General features: G+C 40.9%; 1 protein-coding gene across 2 annotated transcripts; it reads left to right on the top strand.

Annotated features, from left to right (window-relative positions):
- The first annotated feature begins 2,247 nt into the window (after positions 1-2,247).
- On the top strand, positions 2,248-18,971 carry ttll3 (tubulin tyrosine ligase-like family, member 3). 2 transcript variants are annotated; one of them, XM_083562895.1, is made up of 13 exons: positions 2,248-2,343; positions 3,251-3,304; positions 3,422-3,525; positions 8,181-8,340; positions 8,930-8,979; positions 9,884-10,012; positions 10,104-10,218; positions 10,306-10,419; positions 11,800-11,992; positions 12,360-12,508; positions 13,436-13,679; positions 16,586-17,021; positions 18,122-18,971. In XM_083562895.1, exons 1-13 carry the CDS (start codon positions 2,301-2,303, stop codon positions 18,827-18,829), a joined length of 2,499 nt encoding a protein of 832 aa, XP_083419021.1. In that variant the 5' UTR covers positions 2,248-2,300; the 3' UTR covers positions 18,830-18,971. The 2 variants fall into 2 exon arrangements, with proteins under 2 accessions (XP_083419021.1, XP_083419022.1); XM_083562896.1 differs by lacking the exons at positions 2,248-2,343; positions 3,251-3,304; positions 8,930-8,979.
- The last annotated feature ends 695 nt before the right edge of the window (positions 18,972-19,666 follow it).

Below are 19,666 nucleotides of genomic sequence, written 5' to 3'. Positions count from 1 at the left end.
TACCGGGGCTTGAACCCCAGACCTTCCGATCGGCAACCCAGCGCCTTAACCTGTGTATATATATATATATATATATATATATATATATATATATATATATATATATATATATATATATATATATATATATATATATATATATATATATATATATAAATGACCATTTTGCATTCAATGACTCACACACTGAACTGATGCTGAGATGTTTTTGGGGGTTCAAACTATTCAGGTGAAACCAGTAGAATATACTTTGATCAACATGAACATAAACAACTGATAATGTAGGAAACAGCAGACACTCATACACAATCCATTAAATGATGTACAAAAGCGTTCGCGATTTGATCAAAGCGAGTAATTTTGAGAATTTCATTTCTCTCTCCAAAGCACCTGAGAAAAACTGTATCATCAAAATCTTCTGAAAATCAGGAAAACACGTGTGTTAGTGAATCTTTTTTATCTTGATGGGGTCTCTGGGGAAGTGGTTAAGACTCTGGGTTACAGACCAGAAGGTCAGGGGTTTAATCCCTAGTATCACCAAGCTGCTACTGTTGGGCCCTTGAGCAAGGCCCTTAACTCTCTCTGCTCCGGGGGGTCAGCTGTATTAGGGCTGACCCAGTGTGTATTTGCTGATTATTTCCACTCAGAAATCTTTACATGCATGAGTGTGTTGTGGGTTCGGTGCACGTCTCATGCCTACACACAGAGGACAGGATTTGAATAGGAAAATGTGCAGGTCTGCAGATTTGTGTGCATGTGTATGAGCTTTCCGTGGAAATAAACCAACCTGCAGTGATTTGAATACGAGTTTCGGCTTCGAAATCAGTGTTTCAGTCCAACAACAAACCAAACTACACATGAGCATAAGAATAATGTGTGCTTTCCTTTTAAATATATAATATTCCACATTTAATTCCTACAGTATGTAGCGCGTTATAATGCACTCCACTCGAAGATGTTCCACTGGATTTTGGAGTGTGTTTGTGGAGATTTGTGTGAGATTTATTCAGTCACAAGGATAAAGTCATGTACTGATGAAGGTGAAGAGGCCTGGGGGTGCAGTCAGCGTTCACATCCATCCCAAAGGTGTTCAATAGGGATGAGGTCAGAGCTCCATAGCAGATCTTCATGGAGCTGGCTTCCTGTTCCACCCCATCCATAAACCTTCTCCTTGGTCTTCCTCTTTTCCTCCTACCTGGTGTCTCCATCCTCAGCATTCTCCTACTGATATACCCCATGTCCCTCCTCTGCACATGTCCAAACCATCTCAATCTCACCTTCCTCACCTTGTCTCCAAAACGTCCTACATGTGCTGTCCCTCTAATAAACTCTTTTATAATCCTGTCCATCGTCGTCACTCCCAATGAACATCTCAAGATCTTCAGCTTGCTACCTCCAGCTCCACCTCCTGTCTTTTACTCAATGCCACTGTCTCTAAACCATACAACATCTCAGGTCTCACCACAGTCCTATAAACTTTCCCTTTCACTCTCACAAATACTCTTCTATCACAAATCACTCCTGCTATCACTCTTCTCCACCCACTCCACCCTGCCTGCACTCTTTTCTTCACTTCTCTAACACACTCTCCATTACTTTACACTGTTGACCCCAGGTTCCTGAACTCCTCCACCTTCTCCACCTCTTCTCCCTGCAACCGCACCACTCCACTGCCCTCCCTCTCATTCACACACATGTACTCTGTCTTACTCCTACTGACTTTCATTCCTCTTCTCTCCATCATGTACCTCCACCTCTCCAGACTCTTCTCCACCTGCTCACTACTCTCACCACAAATCACAATATCATCCGCAAACATCACGGTCCAGGGAGACTCCTGTCTATATATTTCTCTATATATAGATATATATTTATTTATATTTTTAATTATTGTGTACATTATATAATAATAATAATTATTATAATAATAATTATAATTATAATAATAATAATAATAATAACAATAATAATAATAACAACAACAACAATAATAATAATAATAATAATAACAATAACAATAACAATAACAATAACAATAATAATAATAAAAATAATAATAATAATAATAATAATAATAATAATAATAATAATAATATATCATAAAGTGCCATTTTTATTCTTGTTTCCTGGTTGGGGAGCGACACCCGGAAGTGTAAATCGTTTGCACGACGTCTGAAATCGAATGGCGTCTGCGTTGCTTGGAGATCGTTGCCACAGCAACGCTTAAACAAGCCAAGCGCGAGCCTTGCAGCAGGTAAGAGAGGCAGAGTATAAAAGCGGATCCCGGAGTGAAGAAGGGCATGAAAGTAGGGCGAAAACCTGGAGAGGATCCGGTAATGAGAAGTGAGTCAGGTGTGTGTGTGTGTGTGTGTGTGTGTGTGTGTGTGTGTGTGTGTGTGTGTGTGTGTGTGTGAGTTCTAATAACAGAAACACGTGGCTTTGTTTAGTCTTTGCAGATTCAGGAATAAATCATTTCACCTGTGGGCTTTGCATTGATTAGTGCATGAATTGATTGATTGATCTCTTGATAGTGTGGTGTTTGCACGTGAAGCTCCACACGTGCAGCATTACGTTCCTGATGTTCCACAACCACATTGTTTAAGCTTTGCCTCCCTGTACTGATTCTTAGGTGACACCCAATCACAGGTACACGTGTCCTCTGGGTCAGATGTGTTCCGCAGATCCGATTACTCCAACCAAATCTGTTCACCGAGCGCGTCCACCAGAACCTGTTTATTCATTTTTAATTACCATCTCCACCTTCAACCTGCTCTGTCCTGAAGTCTGAACGCTTTTCCAGACTCTGAGGTTCTGACTCTGGAGACTCCTTCCATCCTAGAAATCTATTAAACTATTCATTTAGTTGTGTTTTATTTGCAGAGCTCCTTCAACATCTTGTCCCAAAGAAGCAGAGATAAAGGGGTTATAAAATATGAATTCATGTGTTGATCTGTATAAGATCTTCTACTCCAACACATCATGTCTTTCTGGAGCAGGGGACGAATTCGCAAACCATGCGACTAAGCAAACCATGTCAATCGTCAGCTTTGTTTATGTAAATCTCTAAAACCCCGACCAGGAAGTTCTCAGGAGGAAGCAATTATTGTTGCATTTTCAAACGTGGTCTTCGGCCCTGACCGCTCACTTGCATCGACTCACACCGAAACCTCACATTCACGTGACTCGTCCACATGTATAATAAACAACACGCTACGTTTGTGCTCTGACACGTTTTTTTTAATTGGTACAGAACTGAAGGATGATGCGGATCCTCGGCACGTGAGCGTACAGCAGCACACACCGGGTAAAACACAACACACACCTGCAAAGCACAATTTACACACTGCATACAGACGTGTGTGTTAATCAGGTGTGTGTGTGTGTGTGTGTGTGTGTGTGTGTGTGTGTGTGTGTGAGATAGGGTCTCCTCAGCAGGCCAGGGTACGAGGAAGCCGTGTAAGATTTCCTTCGATACACATCGAAAGACTGAGAACAGCCAAAGCTCTAGTGGCCAAAGCTGTAAAGGTCAGTGTTTATATTTCATTATAATTCTTTATTTAGATATAAATCTTTTTTTTTTTAGAACATAATTCGATACATTTCTATTGAAATCCTGTTTAGGAAATGAGCAGCATTTCAGTGTCATTTATACAAAAGGTTTGATCCATTTGCTCGACGTTATTTATTTTACCGTGGTGCCTCCGAAAGCTCGATTCTGATTGGCTGGAAGGAAGGTGTGAGTACACAGTTAGTTAGTTTATATTTGTCAATTTTTTGTTTTATTTATTTTGTATCTTTAACAATGGACATTGTCCTAAAGCTTTACAGACCTAAAGAGGTTACAAAGTTCAAATTTATACGTTTTGCTCCTTGAGTTATTCAGTGAAAAAAAAATCCTTGAGATGTTAGAAACCTTCAGAGGAACCAGACAGATTCCCTCAGATTCCTCATCCTCATCAGTCTCCGCGATGAATAAGCCATTGCTTGAAACCCTAACGCTTTACCACAATTAAAAACGATTCCTCGTTTGCTTCTTACAAGCGCAAATATCAGCATTCAGATTTCAGTACGAAGTGGGCGGAGCCATTTGTCTTTGACAGTTCCTCGACCTCAGCTACATCAGCTTACCATAGTAACATCTAGTTTCAGTTCCATGCACAGTGAGACAAATTCCTTTCGACCTTACTGAGATACGTGCATGTGGATGAAGTGGGAGAAAGTGGAAGCAGAAGAAAATGTTGAAATATAAAAAAACAACAACAACAATAAGAAACAGAACAGCTTCATTCTGAAGGAGGGATTCAGTCGAGTCAATGATTTCATAGCACTAATTTATCTCTGGATGCGATTTTAAGCGTCAGCATTCCAGATCTAATCATTCGTATTTAAATAAATAAGGAAAATTTTACTTTAACTGGTCAGTGCTGAGAAGTGAGTGACCATGGTGTAATAGTGTATGGTCATTACATCATTGTAATCATCTCTGCTTCATCTCAGGTTATTCTTCAACTCCACATCGTGCAGTGAAACGAAATGTTTATTCTGAGGAATATGAATGAAAATTAAAGTCGTTTTGAATTTGATCAGAGGTCTAGTACACATCCTTCACTCCAGTAGAAGTGCAGATACTCATGTTTTAAAAGACTCTGGTGAATGTTGAAGTTCTGACTACATTTTTACCCTCAAGTTATAGTAAAGAAGTTTGTGCTCTGACATGTTCTTCAGTAAAAAGTAGTGATTATTACTACCTGTATTAGTGTCACGCTGGAGACTGAACCTCACATCGTATTATTATATTAATACAAAATCATTTCAAACGTTGTTCACTAATGAATATATATAGTCTGAAGATCCACCATGTAGAACACAAGCAGAGAAAAGATGATGATGATGATGATGATGATCAGGTGATCAGGAACGTCTCTGTTTTCAGTCATGTTTTCATCACTGACTCCCTCTGTCTCATCCACGTTAACCACACGTTAACGCTCATTGTAAGCTTGGTAAACTAGTCTGGTTTAGAAATGTGAGAAGTACAAAGTACAGATATTTGTGTAAAAATGTAATGAAGTAAAAAGTTGTCCAAAAAATTTTAAAAGTCCACCTCTAAAATTTTATGAATGCAACACATCTGAAAAAATCAGGACAGGAAAAAAGTAAGTGTTAATACAAAGCAACAGCTGGAGGAATATTTTAGTTACTAATTAGGTTAATTGGAAACCGTTCATATACAGTTACTATAGTTACAGTTATACAGTCCTAGTTTTTTTTCACCACAAAGACTGCATAAGACTGTAGAAAGAACATCACTTATAATCTTATACACCAGTACTCATGTTAGGGGGAGTGGTAGCTCCAGCAGTTAAGGCGCTGGGTTACCGATCAGAAGGTCGGGGGTTCAAGCCCCGGTATTGCCAAGCTTCCACTCCTGGGCCCTTGAGCAAGGCCCTTAACCCTCTATGCTCCAGGGGCGCCGTATCATGGCCGGCCCTGCGCTCTGACCCCAGCTTCTAAGCAAGCTGGGATATGCGAAGAACACATTTCACTGTGCTGTAATGTATATGTGACAAATAAAGGCTATTCTATTCTAGTTCTCACTCTCCAGTGTTCTGTATTGTTGAAAGATTTATGATCAAACTCTTGGTGTCACCCAAATGAGGATGGGTTCCCCTTTTGAGTCTGGTTCCTCTCAAGGTTTCTTCCTCATTACATCTAAGGGATTTTTTCCTTGCCACAGTCGCCACGGCTGCTCATCAGGGATGAATACACACCATTCACCTTAACTGTTGATTTCTGTAAAGCTGCTTTGAGACAATGTCTGTTGTGAAAAGCGCTATAGAAATAAACTTGACTTGACTTGACCATGGAGATGCGTTCCGATGATCCCATTGTAACTTGAAAATATATTGTAAGTCGAGACATGGCCTAACCTACCCAGGAGTCTTATAGAATGGGGATCAGTATGGCGTAGTATACTGTTAAATCATAATAATTCAACCTCGGCCTCCATAGAACGTATATTGTAATCTACACTATATAAATGCTCTGTCAGTGCTGTGACTTGAACCCTAGTTGCAAATGAGAGAGTCAGTAAACAACAGAACGGGATGAATTTGAGTGCGAAGACGAACTCGAATGTTGTTGGAATCCAAAAAAATGTAAACATTAGGAGAACATGATCCAGATGTTATTCATTCAAATGACAGAAAATATTCAACTAATAATGCAGAGGTTCTCCTCATAAAATTGCAAACATCTATCAAAAAGACGGAAAAAGGGGAAAAAAAATCACAAAACTCTCCAGAGGCACTGGGGAACAGGGCAACTTTTATTATATATACGAAAATTTACACACACTTGGAGAACACGAACACGAGACATATATAATGGGAGAACACTGCCCTCTGGTGGTTAAAACACATTATAACACAATATCTATAGTAACAGCTCTATCACAGGGATTATTTTTTTTCATGTCGTACTCTACACATAAAGAGATTAAAAAAGATATGGTGAGTTTTTCTTAAAGGACATGTTTATTAGACATTTATAAAAGGAGACTCCAGTGTCAGTGCTTTTTTGCTCTTTTTCAAAAGGCTGTAAAGAGAAGGATAAACATATACAGTGAGGAAAATAAGTATTTGAACACCCTGCTATTTTGCAAGTTCTCTCACTTAGAAATCATGGAGGGGTCTGAAATTTTCATCGTAGGTGCATGTCCACTGTGAGAGACATAATCTAAAAAAAAAAATCCAGAAATCACAATATATGATTTTTTAACAATTTATTTGTATGATACAGCTGCAAATAAGTATTTGAACATCTGTCTATCAGCTAGAATTCTGACCCTCAAAGACCTGTTAGTCTGCCTTTAAAATGTCCACCTCCACTACATTTATTATCCTAAATTAGATGCACCTGTTTGAGGTCGTTAGCTGCATAAAGACACCTGTCCACCCCATACAATCAGTAAGAATCCAACTACTAACGTGGCCAAGACCAAAGAGCTGTCCAAAGACACTAGAGACAAAATTGTACACCTCCACAAGGCTGGAAAGGGCTACGGGGAAATTGCCAAGCAGCTCGGTGAAAAAAGGTCCACTGTTGGAGCAATCATTGGAAAATGGAAAAAGCTAAACATGACTGTCAATCTCCCTCGGACTGGGGCTCCATGCAAGATCTCACCTCGTGGGGTCTCAATGATCCTAAGGAAGGTGAGAAATCAACCAGAACTACACGGGAGGAGCTGGTCAATGACCTGAAAAGAGCTGAGACCACCGTTTCCAAGGTTACTGATGGTAATACACTAAGACGTCATGGTTTGAAATCATGCATGGCACGGAAGGTTCCCCTGCTTAAACCAGCACATGTCCAGGCACGTCTTAAGTTTGCCAATGACCATTTGGATGATCCAGAGGAGTCATGGGAGAAAGTCATGTGGTCAGATGCGACCAAAATAGAACTTTTGGGTCATAATTTCACTAAACGTGTTTGGAGGAAGAAGAATGATGAGTACCATCCCAAGAACACCATCACTACTGTGAAGCATGGGGGTGGTAGCATCATGCTTTGGGGGTGTTTTTCTGCACATGGGACAGGGCGACTGCACTGTATTAAGGAGAGGATGACCGGGGCCATGTATTGCGAGATTTTGGGGAACAACCTCCTTCCCTCAGTTAAAGCATTGAAGATGGGGCAAGGCTGGGTCTTCCAACATGACAATGACCCGAAGCACACAGCCAGGATAACCAAGGAGTGGCTCTGTAAGAAGCATATCAAGGTTCTGGCGTGGCCTAGCCAGTCTCCAGACCTAAACCCAATAGAGAATCTTTGGAGGGAGCTCAAACTCCGTGTTTCTCAGCGACAGGCCAGAAACCTGACTGATCTAGAGAAGATCTGTGTGGAGGAGTGGGCCAAAATCCCTGTACTTCTCTATTATTCATTTCAGGACAGAGAAAAAAAACAAAACAAAGACACTGGAAAATGTCATGGCAGGTCGATCACCCCACCTTGTTGTGGATTATTTTTCTAAAACAACACACCGCTCATAGTTATAATAAATAGTAGTCTAGCACCTGCTGGTCTAGGGTCTGTTCTTCTCGTTAATTAGATATAAGGAATAAAGAAATAATGTTAGGAGAAGTTTGACATGAAGGTCATGCTTCGTTATGATTCCACAGGAAAAGAAAGTGTTCTCGGTGCAGGGGCCCTATCCTGTAATCCGCGCCGCTCTCAGGGCTCGGGGCTGGGTGGAGCGACGGATGCCTCTGCAGTCCTCATGGGGTCATCAGCATGGAAACCAAGAAGCCACTGAAGATACTGACAGCAGCAATGATGACGGTAAGAGATCATCTGTTGGTGTGTGTATGTGTGTGCGGGTGTGTATCAAAAAGTTCAGAAACCAGCTCTGTTTACATTTAAGTACTTTATTTATACACTATCACCAAAATAGTGCCCTTGCACAGCAAGACAGTGCTCCCAGAATTCCTGCGTTCATCTTAAGGGAATGGCCGAAGTCCACAGGAGCTGACGATCATCATGCACAAGTTGCCGAATAGTTCCGATATTTTCCGGGGGGGGGGTTGAGTTCTTCGAAGGTCTTCCTGATCTCTTAAAGCGCGCGACACCTTAAACACCTTGAACGACTCGACTCGTCGCAGCGTCAAACGCACGTCAACGTCTCTGTGGCAGATTTTTCCTGGTTTTACACAGAAGTTCACGTTTGCTCTTCGTTCTAAATCGCTGATGAAATCGGAGACGTGGTCACGCACGCAGTCAGAATAGCATCAGTTACACCATTGGTCTCAAAACTTTTTGGTACCACCTCGTGTGTGTTATTGGCCTTTTTATTAATTAATGGTCTCAGGCTCCCTACAGAGAGTATGTCATCATCGGTGTCTTTTTTTTTTTAATCTCTGTGCATGTCCAGACCAAGGACAGGAGAGAGACAATAACACTGATGACTTGTACAACCTCATGGTGAGTTTCAGAGGCTTTGAGCACCTCGGTGACACCCTACAATTATTCACTTCACCTCTAAAGCAAAATACAGCTCCTTCATCTACCAGCTTTTTAGCCTATTTTAATATCTTATCATTGATTCTAGATACTTTATGAACATTGGAATATCGTAATATTCTCAATTTAACACGATGTAAGTCTCTTTTCTTGCTTGCCCTGGACTGATTGGTCAAGAAGTAAGAAATGCGTGTGTTTTTTTAGCATAGTGACGCAAATGAAACATTACAGAAGTCAGGGTTCCATATTCACGACTAATAGGTCACATGATCACGCACAGGTCAGAGTACCAACGAAGACAAAGCAGGAAACTAGAAACTGGAGGCTGTTAATGTATGGTAAATGTGATGGGATGGGATGTTGGACCTGAAAAGTTTGTGGACACCTGACCATTAGATTGGTCCTCCATTTAAAATGAACTTCCACTCATCTGGGAAGATGTTCCACTAGATTTTGGAGTGTGCTTGTAGAAATTTGTGTTCATCAACCACAATGGTGTTAGTGAAGTCAGATACTGATGTAGGTGAGATGAGGCCCGGGGTGCACTGTTCAATAGAGCTCTATAGCAGGAGATCTTCCACTCCAACCCATGTAGCTTTGTGTACAAGCGCATTGTCAAGCTGGAGCAGGTTTTGATCTCTTCAAAGTTCAAACGAAGGGAAACATTTGAAAAAAAATGAGAAAACGTCCCATACAATTGTGTGGTAACAGTTTGTTGAAGAACCATGGCTGGAAAAGACCACCAGAGACTGAGCTAAATATTTCAGCATTCTGAGTTAAACATGCAATACAAAAGCCTATAAATTAATAAACAAATACAAATTCTCATTCAGGTCTGTTTTTATTACCCCCCCCCCCCCCCCAGTCTCGTCTAGCACAAAACGAAGTGACCTATTTCTACTGGACTACAAAGAGAGACACAGTCGACAATCTGTTATTACAAAAAGACCAGATGACTAATCACTACACAAAAGCAGAGTCCTTCACCACCAAGGTTCCTCATTCAGTTCCTCTCATACCCATTCAACCTGAATCGGATTCACTGCGTACATGACATGAAGCCAGATTGTGTTCTTCTGTCTCAGGTGGGCTTGTGCGTGAGTTTGAGGAACCTGCAGTGGTTCGACCCGACGGACCCCGACACCTTCTTTCCACGCTGCTACAAGCTCGGAGCAGTGGACGAAAAGCAAGCATTCACTGGTCAGCACCTTTGATATTGCTCGTGAGCTACATCATGCAGAATGCAGCCCCGGTGCAGGTCATTAAACTCTGTTCTGTTCTCCGCAGATGACTTTAGACGTACTGCATGCACAAGCTTGCTACGGTATGTTGTCGAGAGAGCCGCAGGGCAGGTGGAGGATGACAGAACGGGCGAAATCCATCATGTCCAACAGCCTCAGGGTAGGACACTCACCATCAAAACCACACACATGGGGTGGGTCAGGGCATTGGTAACTATAGGGGATGGGGTAGATCAGGGGTCAAGGCTCTGGGTTACTCAGCAGAAGGTCAGGGGTTCATGCCCCTGTATCACCAAGCTGCCACTCTTATGGCCCTTGAGCAGAAGAGTAAAGTACATGTGACAGGTATAAAGCACCTTTCTTTCCCTAAAAAAGATTTACAGATGTTCTGGCTGTAGATTAAAGTAGACCAACAACCTTGAGAGGAGTCAGAATGTCAGGAACAGTTCTGGGATGAAAGTCTTCATCAGCAGCAGCTCTTTGATTAGAATCTATTTAAAATAAATACTTGTCACATGTACTTTTCAGCACAGTGAAATTCATTCTTCGCATATCCCTGCGATGTTAGGAATGTGACAGTGCAATTGGCGATTGGCGATTTCGACCTCCATTCAGTAACCCAGAGCGTTAACCACTGAGCTACCACTTCCCCCATAGTATCTAAAATATAATAAAATATGCCTAGCTGTAAGAAAAGTCTGAAAATCAGTGCTGTCATGACAAAAAAAATAACTAATAAATAGTGTTTATTGTGTTAAAGCTATCAGCTGTAAGATTATCTAGCTAATGATAGGCTAGTCATGTTCGGTGTCACAATGTAGCAAATAAATGGCTAATGCTGAATTAGCCTAGCGTATCACTAGCTGATACTAAGATACAACATTTGACCAGTATTTAGAGGAAAACAAACTCTCAGTGTCAAATGGTTAAAGTAAGGGTAAATGCTAATCATTTATAAGAAAGCGGTAGCTTGGTGGTTAAGGCTCTGGGTTGCTGATAGGAAGGTCAGGTGTTGAAGCCCTGGTATTGCCAAGCTGCCACTTTTGGGGCCCCTGAGCAAGGCCCTTAACTCTATGTGCTCCAGAGGCACCATAACATGTCTGACCCCAGCTTCCAAATATCACTTAGATATGCGAAGATTGAATTTCACCTTGCTGTAAAGTACATGTGAAGAGTTTAAAGAATCTTTCTTTCTTTAATTGGTTCCAAAACTGGAGAACCTAAACGCCTGGTCCTGATTCTCTTGTCCCCATCCTGATTCTGTTTTCTGAACCTGAACCTCCTGAACTTTAAAAATGATAAATCTATAATGAATAGATATTTTGGGTCACCCAGATGAGGACAGGTTCCAATTTAAGTCTGGTTCCTCTCAAGGTTTCTTCCTCATACCATCTCTGCTCACCACTATTGCCACTGACTCACTTATTAGGGATAAACTGATCTGCACTAAAATATAAATATATATTATATAACCTATTAAACCCTGTAAAGGAACAGTGTCCATTGTTAAAAGCGCTAAAATTCTTTCGTGTGTGTAAAGATCTGGACAAGCAACATAAACCGCAGACTAGGCAGAAGGTCGGAGTCGGACTGATCGAGACGGCACTGCGGGTGTGTCAGGAATATCTTAACAGCCTGGAACACAGCGACATAGACGTATCCTTGGAAACCCCGCCAATTCTCTCAGAGCAACAGTGGACAGAACTTATCAACAGCTACTACCTGGTCATTCAGTAAGTACAATATTAGAGGCAACGGTATCATAAAACTATCATAATTAACTATCGTAGAGATGTTTTATTCCATTGGGCATTTGGTGCACCAAGTTCTAATAAAGCTTCATTGGGGCAGGATTTCCGCTGCCAGAGTGGAAAACCTTTCTGTCGTCCATTTCTACCAAAATCTATAGACATGAGCATTTTTAGAGCTGTGTTTTAATGAATAATGAGCAATCTATAGGATGAAAGTGGCTAAAATGTTGACCTATTTGGCAGACATATTATCCAACATCTGCATCTCAGACTTTAAGCTAAGGATGGGAAGTGGGATGTGGTAACTCAACTCCATTCTCTTTTTTCTCCCTCGTTTCTGTTTCTGTAGCAAAGGCGTGAAAATACAGGAATGTACCCGGTACGCAGAGCGCTGTCAGTCCATGCTAGCGCAAATGCAAAAGATCTGTTCACAGCTGGAGATAGATGGAGTTAATAACATCTGGATCATTAAACCAGGGGCGAAATCAAGAGGCAGGGGTGAGTGAAGAGAATGTGTGTGAGATTGAATTTTTTTCCTGATTGAAAAGGTCAGAGTTGAGGTCGGAGCTCTGTGACAGGAGATCTTCCACAAATTCCAACCAATGTAAAGCATATCTTCTTGGAGCTAGATTTGTGCACAGGAGCATTGTCATGTGGAACAGGTTTGGGTCTTTTGGGGAAAACTTTCAGAGATGTCCTATACAGTTGTGTGCCTCTAATGTTGTGGTAGATGTTTAAGGAAGAACCACATATGGCTGGAAAAGTCAGGGGTCCCAATACTTATCATTTTTAGCACACCAATAGAATGATATTAATGACTCACTGAGTGATATCTATTAAAATGATCATGAGCCCACAATCTTCTTTTTGTGCAAAAAATTGCACAAATAAGGCCAAGAGTTTCTTCATCATTTATTCCTCTCTAAATGGAGTTTTGACCATAAAGCGCCAATCGAAAGAAGTTTAAAACAGAGCGAGCGCTCGACACTTCTAACCTTTCTCTCGCTCCTTTACATTCAAAGCACTTTTAGCAGACTGGCATTAGCGTTAGCAAGGTTTCCCAGTCTGGGCTTCACCTGTAACAAGGCGAGTTTTGACATCTTGTCTAATCCATGTCAAATAATTTTGCTTAATTATCTTCATTATAATGCAGATAAGTATTCTTGCTTAATTATCCGTAGTTAAGTAAAAAGGAAATTATTTGACTATAAAATGTAGTGAATTTAAAGTAAAAGTCTCCATAAATAGAAACACTTCATTAAAGTACAGATACACAAAAAAGCAACAGTATAGTATAAGAATTCACTGCTGTTTTCGAGTTTATTTGGATTTCCCTAATGCTAATCAAAACTGTAGATCTAACACACTGTGTGTGTGTGTGTGTGTGTGTGTGTGTGTGTGTGTGTGTGTGTGTGTGTGTTGTAGGTATCGTATGTATGAACAGGCTAGATGAGATCCTGGATTTAGTAGACAGCGACCCAACTCTGATTAAAGACAGTAAGTGGGTGGTGCAGAAGTACGTAGAGCGCCCCCTGCTGATTCACGGTACCAAGTTCGACCTGCGCCAGTGGTTCCTGGTGACGGACTGGAACCCTCTGACAGTGTGGTTCTACCGCGAGTGCTACCTGCGTTTCTCCACCCAGCTCTACTCCACACACAGACTGGACAGGTAAGAGAGACACACACATAAGGGTGTAGGAGAAAATCAATACACGTGAGTATCGTGATATTTTGCTTGGCGATACTGTATCAATTCTGAAATATCGTAAAAAAAAATTCGCAAAAGATTCATGGCAGTTGTTTAGTTTTGAGTTTATATCTTACATATTCTTATTCTTATTCATTTTTATCACCACATTATCTGTGTAAAGCTGCTTTGAGACAATGTTCATTGTTGAAAGTGCAATACAAATAAAAAATTTTTGAATTGAACTTCTGCCAGAAGAAGAAGAAATTAAACACTAGTTAGCACCCAGATCGTGCTTCTACTACTAGTCTGTGTATACAGTGAGGAAAATAAGTATTTGAACACCCTGCTATTTTGCAAGTTCTTCCATTAGAAATCATGGAGGGGTCTGAAATTGTCATCGTAGGTGCATGTCCACTGTGAGAGACATAATCTAAAAAAAAAAATCCAGAAATCACAATGTATGATTTTTTAACTATTTATTTGTATGATACAGCTGCAAATAAGTATTTGAACACCTGAGAAAGTCAATGTTAATATTTGGTACAGGAGCCTTTGTTTGCAATTACAGAGGTCAAACATTTCCTGTAGTTTTTCACCAGGTTTGCACACACTGCAGGAGGGATTTTGGCCCACTCCTCCACACAGATCTTCTCTAGATCAGTCAGGTTTCTGGCCTGTCGCTGAGAAACACGGAGTTTAAGCTCCCTCCAAAGATTCTCTATTGGGTTTAGGTCTGGAGACTGGCTAGGCCACGCCAGAACCTTGATATGCATCTTACAGAGCCACTCCTTGGTTATCCTGGCTGTGTGCTTCAGGTCATTGTCATGTTGGAAGACCCAGCCTCGACCCATCTTCAATGCTCTAACTGAGGGAAGGAAGTTGTTCCCCAAAATCTCACAATACATGGCCCCGGTCATCCTCTCCTTAATACAGTGCAGTCGCCCCGTCCCATGTGCAGAAAAACACCCCCAAAGCATGATGCTACCACCCCTATGCTTCACAGTAGGGATGGTGTTTTTGGGATGGTACTCGTCATTCTTCTTCCTCCAAACACGTTTAGTGGAATTATGACCCAAAAGTTATATTTTGGTCTCATCTGACCACATGACTTTTTCCCATGACTCCTCTGGATCATCCAAATGATCATTGGCAAACTTAAGACGTGCCTGGACATGTGCTGGTTTAAGCAGGGGAACCTTCCGTGCCATGCATGATTTCAAACCATGACGTCTTAGTGTATTACCAACAGTAACCTTGGAAACGGTGGTCCCAGCTCTTTTCAGGTCATTGACCAGCTCCTTCTGTGTAGTTCTGGGCTGATTTCTCACCTTTCTTAGGATCATTGAGACTCCACGAGGTGAGATCTTGCATGGAGCTCCAGTCCGAGGGTGATTGACAGTCATGTTTAGCTTCTTCCATTTTCTAATGATTGCTCCAACAGTGGACCTTTTTTCACCAAGCTGCTTGGCAATTTCCCCGTAGCCCTTTCCAGCCTTGTGGAGGTGTACAATTTTGTCTCTAGTGTCTTTGGACAGCTCTTTGGTCTTGGCCATGTTAGTAGTTGGATTCTTACTGATTGTATGGGGTGGACAGGTGTCTTTATGCAGCTAACGACCTCAAACAGGTGCATCTAATTTAGGATAATAAATGTAGTGGAGGTGGACATTTTAAAGGCAGACTAACAGGTCTTTGAGGGTCAGAATTCTAGCTGATAGACAGGTGTTCAAATACTTATTTGCAGCTGTATCATACAAATAAATAGTTTAAAAATCATATATTGTAATTTCTGGATTTTTATTTTTAGATTATGTCTCTCACAGTGGACATGCACCTACGATGACAATTTCAGACCTCTTTATGATTTCTAAGTGGGAGAACTTGCAAAATAGCAGGGTGTTCAAATACTTATTTTCCTCACTGTATATGTTTAAAAAATAATTAAAAAAATGACCATGTCAGGTACAATGATACTAATTGTGTTGTACTGCAATACACTTGATGCCACTGAGGTGTGGTGGGTAATGCTGGCACAGGTTTCATGGTATGGGCAGGTGTTAGGGTTAGCAGTGGCGGCGCTATAATATGTTTTGTGTATCTGTCCCACACTGTCATTTGTTGACTGTTTGCACTACAACTTACTTTAATGTTTAGCTCTGTGTTTTGTTATGTAACTCTATGTTGTGTGATGTAGCTCTATTTTGTTTAATGTAGCACCAGGGCTCTGGACAAAAACGTCTCATTTCACTGTGTACTGCGTCAGCTATATATGGTTCAAATGACAGTAAAATCTTCTTGACTTGACTCAACAGTGTCATTTTTTAGATGCAATTCATGCCAATGTAGATCTCACTGTGTTTAATTTTATTTTTTTTGCAAAGGTTTGCATGCGATTTTGTGTTTTTAATGACAGATTTCCCAAAATTATATCCTATTCCTAAAATACAAAAATATCCCAATATATATTGCCTTGCTACCAGTATCACAAAATATCGTATCGCAACCCCCCGTATCGTGATGCGTATCGTATCGCCAGATTCTTGCCGATACACAGCTCTTATCTGTGCCTGAATCACAGCGCTATAGTGATTTTTTTGCAGTCATTTCAAGCTTAAAACATTTGATCATGTATTTTGAAATACATGATCAAAATTTGTAAAAATCTTCTGCCAATAGCATAAGACTAGTAAATAAATTCTGCCGTTGATCTGTGTTTGCGAATTCATTGAATCTAGAATCTAGTTTCTTCATTTCAGTTTTCTATCATTAGGCTCCGCCCCTGTTTTTTCCCTCCAAAAAAAGACCAAAGTCCAGGTTTAAATTGTTTCATTCACTGGCTGCAAATGATCCAGTGCTAATCCATGATCTCCTTCTTCCTCGTCTCTCAGCTCTGTCCATCTCTGCAACAACTCTATTCAGAAATATCTCCAGCCGAGCGCAGGTCGTGACCCATCGTTGCCTGCCGAAAGCATGTGGTCGTGCGGCGAGTTCCGCTCCTGGCTCACGGCTTCGGGTCGAGGAGGTCTGTGGGAGGAAGTGGTGCTTCCGGGCATGAGAAGTGCCGTGATCCAGACTCTCCTCACTGCGCAAGACAGCGTGGAGCCACGCAAGGCCAGCTTCGAGCTCTACGGCGCAGACTTTCTCCTGGGGCGTGACCTCCATCCCTGGCTGCTGGAGGTGAACGTCAGCCCCACCATGTCCTGCTCCACAGCCGTCACTGCCCGACTCTGCCCCGCTGTCCAGGAGGACACACTGCGAGTGGTGCTGGACCGACGCTACGACCGCAACACAGACACTGGAGGCTTCCAACTCATATACAAGCAGGTGAATGATTACACACGTTATACGCAAACCGAGTGACATAGAGCATTACTGAGCAAGTCAAAGCTCAGTGAATAGACAAGGATGACAAGTGTGAAATCAGGATTAGCTAATCCTTTCTATCCACTTATAGTTTCACTTACAGGATGTTCAAGACGACACGAGCCAATGTGAATATAAAGGCAAATGGTTTGTGTCAACTCTAATGTATTATATGGATAAAATATTGGGTGACCTGATTTTTTCAGCCATTTGTGCTTCTTTCACAAACTCCTACCACAAGGGAAGAAATGTTCAATAGGAGGGAACTAAGAGACTCAAACCCAGGTCTCTTCTACAGAGCTCTGACCCTACTGAACATCTTTGGGATAAATGTGAATGCTGACTGCACCCCAGGCCTCCTCACCTCACCTACATCATCAGTACCTGACTCTACTAACACACTTGTGGCTGAAAGAAATCTCACACAAATCAAATCAAAGCAAAACTAATATTATTTGTCACATACACAGTCATACAGAGTGCAACGACATAGAATATAAAAAAAGTATAACGAAATATAAGAGTAGAAAGTAGAACTATGAAGTATAAAATATAAGAATTAAAAAACAAATATATATATATATATATATTTATATATATATATATATATATATATATATATATATATATATATATATATATATATATATATATATATATATATATATATAATACTTTAAAATATATACACTATATTTCCAAAAGTATTGGGTCACCACATCTAGTCCCAATTTGCTCTTATATTTCCCTCCACACTTCTAGGAAGATGTTCCACTTAATTTTGGTGTGTGTTTATAGATATTTGTGTTATGGATATGGATAAGTGTATTACGAAAGTCAGGTGCTGATGTAGGTGAGGAGACCTGGGGTGCAGATTTTTGCCGATTTCTTCGGACGACACGTTTTTACGCACAATTTTATTTACAAATGATGATGATTTATTATTAAAGGATCCTTTACTCGAATAGAAATACATGCAGTGTGTGTATACGATGTGCATTGTATGGTTTGAAATCATTATAAAAGGGCACTCTTTGTATGTTCTCCTCATGTTCCTCCAGGCCGCAGTGGAAGTTCCTCAGAGCTTGGGCATCAACCTTCTGGTGGAAGGAGCTCAAATCAGACGTCCATGTTCATCTCGAACTAGAAAATTTAACAGGTCTCGGTACGAATCTCTGCACAAATCCAGACGTGTTCCCCAATCTCACAAGTGTCCTTCAGGTAAGAAGAACCAGTGTGAGGAAAAGAAGGAAGAAGAGGAAGAGGAGGAGGAGAAGAAGATGATGAAGAAGACCTGGCCACCCGTCTCCGCCCGAAAGGTCACAATGCCGAGATCATTAACTTTACAGCCTGTGATTGAGAAAAGACCCCCGAGACATGCTTTACCTTCGCCATCACGTCCTTCTAATCTGTCTAACCATCATCAGCTTCACACTCCACACACACATCATACACACGTGCGCACCGAGCCGACACACACCTACATTTGCACTTCCAGGACCCAGAGACGTGTGCTTTCTCTGAAACGACTTGAACTTTCGCTGGAGATAGTCAGTATGCAACCCGGGACCTACTGCGAGGGCTTTTCCCACCAGAACGCAAGCACACACACTGCTCGTCATGCAGCTCAGCCTGTCCTACACCTGAACCAGTACTTCTCACCGCTCCAGCGACAACAAGCAGAGGTGCACAGGAACAAAGCTCACGTGGCCTTAAGAGACTGTACACGCCAAAGCCCGAAAAATAAAGGTGCAATTTCAAAAACGTGATCAACCAAACATTATTGGACTTCACAGAATTAAAATAGTAACATAATCTGAGACGTCTACGGTTTAGGAGGAATTTTATGGTCTGTGTTCATGTTGCATTCATTCGTTTTTTTTATTTATTTTTATTTTTTAAAATAAACAATTGAGGAAACCGTGCACAAAATATATCAAATTCGCCTTATTTATATTTTCTTGCCATTTTGTGTTGTGACTTTGAGTTATTTGGGTTTGTGGGACAATTGTGGGATGTCAAATATCCTATCAATTTATTTCAATTTAATTCATTTTAAATTGTGGAGCACTTTAAACAACAAACATGGTCTCAAAGCAGCTTTACAGAGATGAAACAGTTGAAAAAAATGTGTCCCTAATGAGCGAGCCAGTGGTGATTGTGACCAGGAAAAACTACCTGAGGAAAAAACCTGGAGATGAACCAGACTTTAAAGAAAACCCATCCTCATCTGGGTGGCATCGAATGTCTATTCATTACAGTTCCATCATTATCGATGAGGGATTAAATGCAACCTATGGTCCTGAGCAATATTGATCATATTTAGTATTGTGAGATTTTAATGATGATTACACTTCGTGATATTACAGTTTTTACCAATTGCTTACACACATTTTCAAACCCAAGTCTCCCTTTTTCAAAACTCTACACACAATTCTCAAAACTGCACACACAAAATGCAAAATAGCTCACATCTCCTTCAAAATGCAACACTGCGTTCAAAATGCCATAAACACGTGTCAGAATGAAGCATTTGAATCAAATGGCAAACACTTCTTTCATAATAATACATTTCTGGATATACCATGTAAACACTGCTGTTCTAA

Source organism: Silurus aristotelis, assembly GCF_946808225.1.
Source record: "Silurus aristotelis genome assembly, chromosome: 2".
In the NCBI taxonomy this organism is placed as follows: Eukaryota; Metazoa; Chordata; class Actinopteri; order Siluriformes; family Siluridae; genus Silurus; species Silurus aristotelis.
Note: the sequence above shows the minus strand (reverse complement) of the source record. Positions and strands in the feature narration are given on the sequence as shown.